The sequence below is a fragment of the Branchiostoma floridae genome, chromosome 9 (genome assembly GCF_000003815.2).
Source record: "Branchiostoma floridae strain S238N-H82 chromosome 9, Bfl_VNyyK, whole genome shotgun sequence".
In the NCBI taxonomy this organism is placed as follows: Eukaryota; Metazoa; Chordata; class Leptocardii; order Amphioxiformes; family Branchiostomatidae; genus Branchiostoma; species Branchiostoma floridae.
Genome location: NC_049987.1, coordinates 2,151,834 through 2,162,275, shown reverse-complemented (window position 1 = coordinate 2,162,275; position 10,442 = coordinate 2,151,834). Strand labels below are relative to the sequence as shown.

At 40.1% G+C, this 10,442-nt stretch overlaps 1 protein-coding gene across 1 annotated transcript; it reads left to right on the top strand.

The window, feature by feature from the left end:
• The first annotated feature begins 3,074 nt into the window (after positions 1-3,074).
• Positions 3,075-9,397, top strand: LOC118422938 (multiple epidermal growth factor-like domains protein 6). The gene is made up of 8 exons (XM_035830820.1): positions 3,075-3,133; positions 3,394-3,507; positions 5,058-5,128; positions 5,943-6,062; positions 6,655-6,774; positions 8,360-8,491; positions 8,854-8,973; positions 9,390-9,397. The coding sequence occupies exons 1-8, from the start codon at positions 3,075-3,077 to the stop codon at positions 9,395-9,397; spliced, it is 744 nt and encodes a 247-aa protein (XP_035686713.1).
• Positions 9,398-10,442: the final 1,045 nt, after the last annotated feature.

Genomic DNA, 10,442 nt, shown 5'->3' with positions numbered 1-10,442 from the left:
ACACTACTACAGGGCATTTCAGACCATCTGTATAATGTAATACATCAGTAGGAACGGTTAACCTCAAGATCTTTTACGGCATGAAAGGCCAGGTCGTCCCGTACACCAGCAGTGGCGTGCCCCGCTACCCTCGTAGCGGCAAGACCTACTACAATACTACACTACTACAGGGCATTTCAGACCATCTGTATAATGTAATACATCAGTAGGAACGGTCAACCTCAAGATCTTTTACGGCATGAAAGGCCAGGTCGTCCCGTACACCAGCAGTGGCTTGCCCCCCTACTCTCGTAGCGGCAAGACCTACAATACTACACTACTACAGGGCATTTCAGACCATCTGTATAATGTAATACATCAGTAGGAACGGTCAACCTCAAGATCTTTTACGGCATGAAAGGCCAGGTCGTCCCGTACACCAGCAGTGGCTTGCCCCCCTACTCTCGTAACGGCAAGACCTACAATACTACGCTACTACAGGGCATTTCAGACCATCTGTAAAATGTAATACATCAGTAGAAACGGTCAACCTAAATATCTTTTACGGCATAAAAGGCCAGGTCGCCCCGTACGTGAGCAGCGCTGTACCCTTATAGCGGTGAGACTTACTACAATACTACACTACTACAGGGCATTTTAGACCATCCATAAAATGTCACACCAGTCGAAACGATCAACCACAATATCTTCTACGGCTGAAAGCCCAGGTCGTCCCGTACACGAGAAGTGGCATGCCCCGATACCCTTGTAGTGGCAAGACCTACTACAATACTACACTACTACGTACAGGGCATTTCAGACCATCTGTATAATGTGATACATCAATAGAAACGGTCAACCACAATATCTTCTACGGCTGAAAGGCCAGGTCGTCCCGTACACCAGCAGTGGCGTGCCCCGCTACCCTCGTAGCGGCAAGACCTACTACAATACTACACTACTACAGGGCATTTCAGACCATACGTATAATGTGATACATCAGTAGAAACGGTCAACCACAATATCTTCTACGGCTGAAAGCCCAGGTCGTCCCGTACACCAGCAGTGGCGTGCCCCGCTACCCTCGTAGCGGCAAGACCTACTACAATACTACACTACTACAGGGCCTTTCAGACCATACGTATAATGTGATACATCAGGAGAAACGGTCAACCTCAATATCTTTTACGGCATGAAAGGCCAGGTCGCCCCGTACGTGAGCAGCGGTGTACCCCGCTAGCCTCACAGCGGCAAGATCTGCTACAATACTACAATACTACAGAATATTTTAGACCATCCGTATAATGTCACACCAGTCGAAACGATCAACCACAATATCTTTTACGGCGGAAAGCCCAGGTCATCCCGCACACGAGCAGTGACATGCCCCGATACCCTAATGGCGGCAAGACCTGCTACAATGCTACATGGCATTTTAGACCATATGTATAGTGTAATACACCAGTAGGAACGGCCATGCGCAACAGCGATGATGCGCCTTTCACATGTACTGCGCGATCGGGCATGCACCTTGATGGGCCCCGCATCCCTGGCTGCGCTTGCCGACAATTTCGTGACGTTATCGACGCGTACATCGTGATGATGTGGCGTACACATGGACGGCGCGATCGGGCACGGGCCCCGACAGGACCCCGTATCTCTGGCTGCGCTTGCCGACAAATTCGTGACGTTATCGACGTGTACATCGTGATGATGTAGCGTACACATGGACGGCGCTATCGGGCACGGGCCCCGACAGGCCCCCGTATCCCTGGCTGCGCTTGCCGACAATTTCGTGACGTTATCGACGCGTACACTGTGATGATGTAGCGTACACATGGACGGCGCAGTCGGGCATGGACCCCGATAGACCCCCGCAAGCCTGGCTGCGCTTGCCGGCGATTTCGTGATGTCTTACACGAAACATCTGCCACTTTCTAAATGGGCCTTAAATCCCCTTCACATGAGCTTGAGTAGGAATGAGCCAGAATGCCGTCAGAATGAAAATTCTTTTCTATTCCTGTACATTCGTAGTGTATTCTAGACATTCCGACTACATTCCAGATATTCTTTCGGACACATTCGGGCAGGATTTAAGATGGCTTGCCGGTTCGATTCTCCATCGAATGAGATAACAATGTTTCTAATAATGTTGGAATGCCACAGAATGCGGTCAGACTGCAATTACAATAATTGTTTATGTTTATTGCAAATTCTTGCCGAGGGCTAATTGCAGGTACAAACAACATGTAAAATAAGGAAAATACAAAGGTATTAGAATACACTTAGAATCTACTATGAATGCCATTCGATATTTTTCCACTTCGAACGCACCTGAACAGTTTTCAACATGTCAAAAACTTTCGAGCTAGCCAAAAGACCAGGCACAATAGCTGGAATGCAGTTAGAACGCACTGCGAATTACCAGAAATTGCGAGGAATAGAAAAGAATTTTCATTCCGACGGCATTCCGGCTCATTCGTGCTCTCGTGTGAAGGGGGCTTAAAAGTTGTTAAACACGAAACGATAGAATGTGCAGTTATACAGTCATTTATATATGCATGTGGGCTTATAGGATTGGACAGAATGACTATGAGCGTGTTTCATTGTGAGTCTGAAGCCCTTGTTCAACTTACAAACGCCACAGGACCTTTCCGCGATTTCATCCCAACTTTTTCCGTCCGGTTAAAAGTTGACGTCGTCTTGGTACTAGACGTCTATACCTTTCACCACTTGTGTGTCACAACTAGTACTGCTTTATGACATACAATTGAAATCACTAATGCTATATAGTATTGGGCCTACCTTCAGCCATCCAACCGTCCTTATGTCTAACCAAAGTCGACCTTAACTGCATACCATGTTAGCATATACAAGTACAACACGACTTTGAATTCACCTTATGATATAGCATTTATATAACGCTCTTTTCCTGTATATCTACACGTTAACTACCACTGAGAGGCAGCTTTTATACGGATCTTGCTTTTTTTTTCTTATGCGATTGTATGCATGATGTGTGAAATACACCGTGGTTAGCACGCAATCTATCCTATAAAGGTAGTCACATTGTTTCCTTCTTTTTGTCCATCAGGATGGGGGCCGCCATAGCGTTCGTCTGCCTGGCAGTTCTTGCTGTAATACCCGACTCACAGTTAGTTTTCCTTACAACACGTAACTTCACTCACTTCGTGCCACTTCAAAAACCTAAATTTGTTTTATGTTGTTACATATTGTTTTATTACAAGCAATCTGGTTGTACTATACGCGTAAATTGGGCATTTCTTTATTTACGCAAAGTATCATTGCTATGTGACATAGCCTACAGGTGCATGTGTGAGCCAAAAAGGATTCGATTTTCAATTTTGATTTTCTTCTTTATTTGATTTTTTCTACTAATATCTTGCTTCGCAGATGCTCCACATGTTTCCAGACCTACCAATGCTCCGTCTCCCAGACTTATCGCCAGAGTTACCAGGTTAACTGTGGCACCTGGGGATGGGACTGGCAGAGATGTACAAGATACAGGTAAATGTAGATACCTAAATAGAGCACTTTTGTATCAAATCCCAGGAACAATAGACTTCTTAAACCTCATCCGACCGTATGGGGTCATTTTTGACCCCAGGCGTATATTTTAATCTGCCACAGCAACATTTTTCATCAGAGAAAAAAAATCCTTCCATGAATTTGTTTGTATACATGTCTTACAACATCTACCAATTTTTCGCCGAGTTTTGCCCATTATTGTATAAGCTATACTTGAAAGTTTGTGTCTTGTTCGGTGGGGTCAAAAATGACCCCAGCCAATTATGAATCATTAATTACATAAATATCAAGATATTTCAATGAAATAAAAGGCATTCCTCATTATTGCTATTGCAGCAACAGGTTATAGTTGCTTAGATGAGTAAACACCGAATATTTTGAAAGAAATTTAGTATTTTAGTGTAAAACACAGTTTTTCGACATTCTGCATAAATTATGATAATACGCACTAATTACCTATGCTAATGAAAGTGAAAGTGTTTCTAATTAATTAAAAACAATATATGGACAGAATGTGCAGAAGGAACCTACAAGAAAGATCTTTGCGGGAAAATAGACAAGAGTTATTGTATGTATGTGTTTAGATGGCGGAATATGGTGCATAATTAAGTAATAAATTCGTTACTTTTCACAAATATTGTATTTTTTCTTGTTAAATAACATTATTATGCTATCAGCATTATTGCATCACCACAATGATTGTTTAGAAATTGATAAAACAAAACATTGTTTAAGTAAGTTTAGTATGGTAGATTTTCAGAGCAAATGTGGGTTTTCCTCATTTTCTGCATAAATTATGATAATGAGTAATAGCTACTGACACCAAAACTTGTCAAAATATTTTTCATAGGTTAGTGAAACAGTAAATACATAGAAATGACAAAATAAGCCAGCAGAAATATGTCTATGAGCAAAACAAAATGGGGTCAAAAATGACCCCATACGGTCAGATTCGTCGTAAAAATGTAACGGTCGGATGAGGGTTAAGGCGATGGCTTTTGTTCTTCGCCTGGAGGTCTAACTGGCGGGTTTGTTAAAACAATTAGGCTAAGGGTCTCTAAAGCTAGAAGTCTGTGAAGAAGGCTAACCAGGACGGGTCATGTACTGAAAATGTAGTGGCATACCATCTTGAGAAACCGGCTGAAGGCGTTCCGGTATTGAGAGGAGGTAGTATATTACCTCCCAAGCTTCAGATATATTTTGTATTGCTCAGATTATATGTTGCCAATCCAGGTTTTCGTGCGATTCACCTAAAAGTAAATCTTAAACGTTAAGCTTGGAAGTTTAGGGCTGAAATTAGTGATATTGTCTTTAAAAGCCAGACCATGACCCTGTATCAAAGACGTGTGTTAGCCCTTGTTATGTTAATTAGGATGTTAAGTCTTAGTGCAGTAAAGTTCTTCCATTATTCTTCCATAGAGCAACCTATTAGTTGAAACATTTCTATCGTTGCAAAGAAGTGAGAGTCGCATCTACACGTATAAGATACTTACAAAACCTCGTATACATGTATTTTATCACATTTTCAGGATCGCCTACCGCAGGGCATATTCCACCTGTCGACGATGCTGTACTGGGTACACGGGAAGCTCATGTACAGGTATGTACACGGACGTGAAACGAAACCGATATCTTTTTACTGTTCAGGTTGAAATTTTCCTTATTCGACAAGGTACTTGTTATCTTTTATGTTTATTCAATATTTCGTAGTAGGATTATAAAGATAATATTTGAAAATATTGAAATATTATGAGTTGATATGGTGGCATTGGTCATTGAAAGTCATTGCTGTAGTGTCAAGGTTATTTACAAGGAAGCCTAAACTTGACCTTGACCTTCATTTTCCTAACACATAGAAAATATCACAATTCAGTCAGCCCTTCTTCCAACATAGTAGTAGTAGTAGTCTACTGTGTTCTGTTGATGCAGTGGTCTGGACACTCTGCATCAACAATCAGTCTTTCTTCATCTTTCTCCACTGCGTCCTATTCATCGCCAGCTTCCTGAGCTCCCACAGTTTTCTTTCTGACCGCAGTGGTTCAAGTCCTCTTTCCTTAGGGTCTGCCCTTATTGTGTCCATTAGGTTCGTACAGTGCCTTACGATAAATATCCGGAAACACAAACATGCAACACGAAAAGACCTGAGCACACATCAAACACACAGACGTGCTCATAACTGTATGTCCATTTGTCATTAAAAAATCTATAGTACTATGCATTTGTAGGACTATTGCAAATAATTTACATAGCGTTCTTATTTTTTGGTCTTACGCTTTAAACATCTTAATTTTGAGGAATGTCACTGCTAGAAACAGTAAGTTGTGTACAATTGGTTAATATGACCAATGCATTTCAAAAGAGAACAAAATTGTCAAAAATGAATAAAGAAATATATGAGCTCGGTTATTTTCTAGATCGCAACGAATGCGCCAGCAGCAATGGAGGGTGTGCCCACAACTGTGTGAATACAGTAGGGAGTTACCGGTGCACATGTCGACCTGGATACCAGCTATATTCATCTCGATACTGCCGAGGTAAGCTGCGACTATGACTGAAAATAGATTCAGGCATGACTGACTGGATACTGCTAGATGAAGTCGAAAGTTTGAGAAAGTTTTATTACAGTTTAACTTAATTGTTGATTTCAAATTACTTTTGTCAACTTATCTAGCAAGTTGAAACCTTTCAGGTTAGGATATATTATATAGCTTGTTACTTTATAACTGCAGCCTTACAAAAGGGGAGTGCTCAAACGTAACGGAAATGTATCAAAAAAGATATTATATCTTACAAGTCTAAACCGTCAGAGGCACTGTATTTAAAATGGCAATTGCGATTGGTTGTAAGTGAACACGCAGTCGTGTCAAAGCCTATGTACATCAGTAATATCGGTTTCATCTATATCAATTATAACATAGATAAAAATGTAAAGATGTAATATTCATCTAATTTACGAATACGGAAAGGTTTCGAAAAGGTCAAACCCCCTAGTCTTAGTGGCCTCTAGGAGACGTAGACACCAAGCCTTTAAATCTTCTTTCCGTAGTTCGGAAAGTATACTCAGATATGATTTTTCGTGGTGTGACTTGAATGATCAACAGTTAATGAATGATTTCGTCCCTACAGATGTAAACGAATGCTCTAGCAACAACGGTGGGTGTGATCACATCTGCACTAATACCGCGGGAAGTTATTACTGTACCTGCCGGCCTGGTTACCACCTGTCAGGGACGCATCAATGTATTGGTATGTTAAGATTCCTTTATCAATCTAACGCTACTTTATGAATGTTTATATTAATGGTTTGGTTAGGTGACGAGAATATCAAATTGTCTAATGATTTGTGCTAACATTTCGCAGTTTTAAACTCGCGTCCTGTATCTCTGATCAATTCGCCACTAACCAGTTGTAAGCCGATACGCTCTCGTGTTGTCTAATCGGAGATGTTTTCATAAATAACGCATGGTTATTAACCATATTCAGACAAGGGATGCTTTTGAGGCCCACGTCTCAAAAGACTAACGCTAGAGCGTCAACATTTGGTTACTTTTCATAAGATATAGTTGGCATCAATTGTAATGCATGTAAGACAATGGGTGTGATTTAGAAAGAAAACCTGGAAAATAGTTTGCTAAAACCATTTATAAAATATGTTTTTCGAAACCCGTCGTCATGGCAATGAAAAAAACACTATGTAATCATCTACAAACAATTATCATTAAGTCCCCCAAAGACGTCTCTACAGTCATTTCTGCGTTTAAACTTGTGTATCAAGTTCCAGATTTTTTTTTTATTGCAACATATAAGTACATAACATGATGGCGACACACTCAAGTTTGACACGCCGTCATCAAGTTCGTCAAAATGTTTTTGAGATTTGAGATCCATACGATCTGTAGTTAGAGGCAAATCGCGGCATAACCCGGACTACATACGCTTGAGAACGGAATACATACGCTTAATCATTTTGTCGGTCTGCGTGCCCAATATATTGGGCGTTTGATATCTAGGCACTGCGCGATGATTGATTGATTGGATTGTGATATATAAATGCAACTCGGCTCAATAGACTAATTACCCTTCTTACCTATGCTAAAAGGATGATTTGGACCTAGGTGAAGGAAGAAAGGCTTCTACGACGCAGACTCTACATCGGGGTTGTAGCCAGCCTGAAATCATTTTCAGTCCCCTTGATTTTAATGGGAATCCTATCGAGCACCGAAGGCATGGCGTGACGTTGCACGTCATTTCTAGGGGGTAGGGGTCCCAGAAAATTTTTAAATCCGGACCCTCTGAAACACTATTTCCTGCATTTTGCTTGTAGACTAAGCTGCTCAATGGCACCTGTTTTGGTGAAGAAGAACACATGGGTTTCAGTTTTTTTATATCTTTACATATCAATTTTGTCTGTCCCAGGGGACGGAATGGGGAAAACTTTTTTCAGTCCCCAGCTGCAAAATTCCTTCAAAGGACTGAAGGAAAGGTGCTGACTACAACCCTGCTCTACATACTAGGGAAATGCGTGCCTGGTACAACCCAGGACCTTCACCTACCAAAGAAGTCTAGTTGAAAAACAACGCTTTAATAACACAAAAGAAATCAATAGCCGATGACTTAATCTTATCGTAACCGTTAGCCATAAACCTATAAATTAGAGCATAAGCACTAGCAAACCGACAAGAGAATGGATGATAAATACCTTTATGAGTGATATAAAAAGATAAACATTTATAAGCATTATAAAAAATATAAATCATACCTATTACCAGCAGATTAATTGGTTACTTTGAAATATGATTATATTATGTGTGTACAATACTCTTCGTCCTAGGTGACTCAGATGACAATGAGTGTGAAGTAGAGAACGGTGGATGTCAGCAAATCTGCGTCAACACTGACGGAAGTTTCTATTGTTCCTGTCAACCCGGATATGCCTTGGATGCCAACGGTGTTACCTGTAGCGGTACGAAAGTCTCGAGTGATGACTTTAATAGAAATGGTTATTTTAAATAGTGCTCTTTGATCATTCTGTCTATTTCTACACACACACACACACACACACACACACACACACACACACGCGCACACACGTACAGACACACACAAATGAACAAAGGAGCGAATAAACAAAAATCAATTAACCCTATCCTCCATGAGCTGTTGGGTATATTTCACCTATACGTACCTTATTAAAACTGATGCATCATGCAGAGGATGATAGATTTATTTACAATGTTTTGACTTTAGTCCCCAAGGTGTATTGTGTTTGCACAACAGCTTTATTGGTAGGCAAATTTAAAACAGAGCACTATTTTCTTTTCACAGAAGTAAATGAGTGTCATTCAAACGAACTGCAAGACTGCCACTACTGCATCAACACCCCTGGTTCGTTTCGCTGTACTTGTCGAGACGGACACAGGCTAGTCAATGAAAGAGAATGTCGTGGTAAGCTTTCAGTTCACTCTGTTACAATTAATCTATTTAAAACGAAAAAAAGCAGGTACCCAAGCAAACATATGTGATTTAGGAAACGGTCAAGTAGTTCCGATAGCATGTACTATCTTTTGTAATTTTATGTTAGAGTCACTGAGGAAACGTTGTTGAACAGTATGTTTTACACGCTATGAATTGATGTGTAATGAAGATAAACACAAAATAGAAATCAATAGAAATCCTGAATACGACAGGGTGAATACGAGGGCAATTTAGTCAGATATCTTTATTTAATGTTTTCGAAACAGATGCTAAATCTTAGTATTTGGATTTCTAACCTTCCTCGACGAAATAATTCTAAGGTTTCGTTCAAGTCAGCAAGAGAAATTCAGTTTTACCAAATAACTCAATTGTTATTATCATAAAAGGATGTTGAACAATTTCGAACGAATTTGCTATTTCATGTGGTTGCTCATTTTGTGTGTGCAGTGTATCAAAATTTCAATGTATCCTATACCATGCATGCCAGAATTGGAATAATATGTTGTTCGCTGATAAAATAGGTAAACAATAGGATGGTCATTGCGGAAATATGCAAATTCAACTTGTCGTCTTCCTTATCTTTGCAAGCTACAGTCAGTAACAAAGAATTAAACTTAAGAAGCAAATTAGTCTATGTAATATGCCATTTTCGTGTTTTTATTATACAGATGTTGATCTGTACCCATACGGGGTTGAGGTTGGTAGCAGTTCTGAGCACTGGTACAACTACTACTACCACAGTTGTAAAAGGCAGACTCTACCGATGGAGGGTTTTCGATTTTTTGGACGCCGACACCTTTACATACACGTAAGCTTAACCGTAATTTAGTTCTAAACGTTTTTGATGTAACTTTAACATAATGACATTTTTACTGTTAATCCAAACAATCATCCTGCCTTATAAAATGATTCAATGTCAATAATGAACCATTAAACTTTTTGTCAGAATTTTGTGCATGTCTTTTGTCAAATTGTCGCTGATCCTGACCAAATTGATTTAATTATTCGTCTATGTTTTTCCCCGACTGTACAATCAAATATGGACAAGGGTCTGACCAAGAAAACATTGTCACCCTGCGTGTCTGCGGTTGCACAAACTTCCACTCCAGAATCAGAACAAAAGTTTCTCTACAAAAGACAAGTAACCAAGGACATACACAAACAAAGAAACACACAGACCGAATACAATACACCAATAAGTTACGGCGCCCATTTTGTTTTTTTCGGGGTCATCTTGGGCCATTGCACCAAAATGAGGCTTGTATGTCACCATTGTATTATGCTATAGTATAGGTAGGCCATCTTTAGTGGAAGTTTTGTCCCTCTAACTTGAAATACTGCAGAATATGTTCCTCTCATGTGTAGGCAATATTGGTTTGGACATTTTGGACATTTTTGCTTCAACATCTTTTTTCTTATTCCCTAAATAGATATGTGAC

Bases quoted from the DNA above. Each gene is read 5' to 3' on its own strand.
- LOC118422938 (XM_035830820.1), top strand. From the start codon at position 3,075: ATGGGGGCCGCCATAGCGTTCGTCTGCCTGGCAGTTCTTGCTGTAATA. The intron at 5,129-5,942 runs GTATGTACACGG...GTTATTTTCTAG, and splicing joins CACGGGAAGCTCATGTACAG to ATCGCAACGAATGCGCCAGC. The intron at 6,775-8,359 runs GTATGTTAAGAT...TCTTCGTCCTAG, and splicing joins AGGGACGCATCAATGTATTG to GTGACTCAGATGACAATGAG.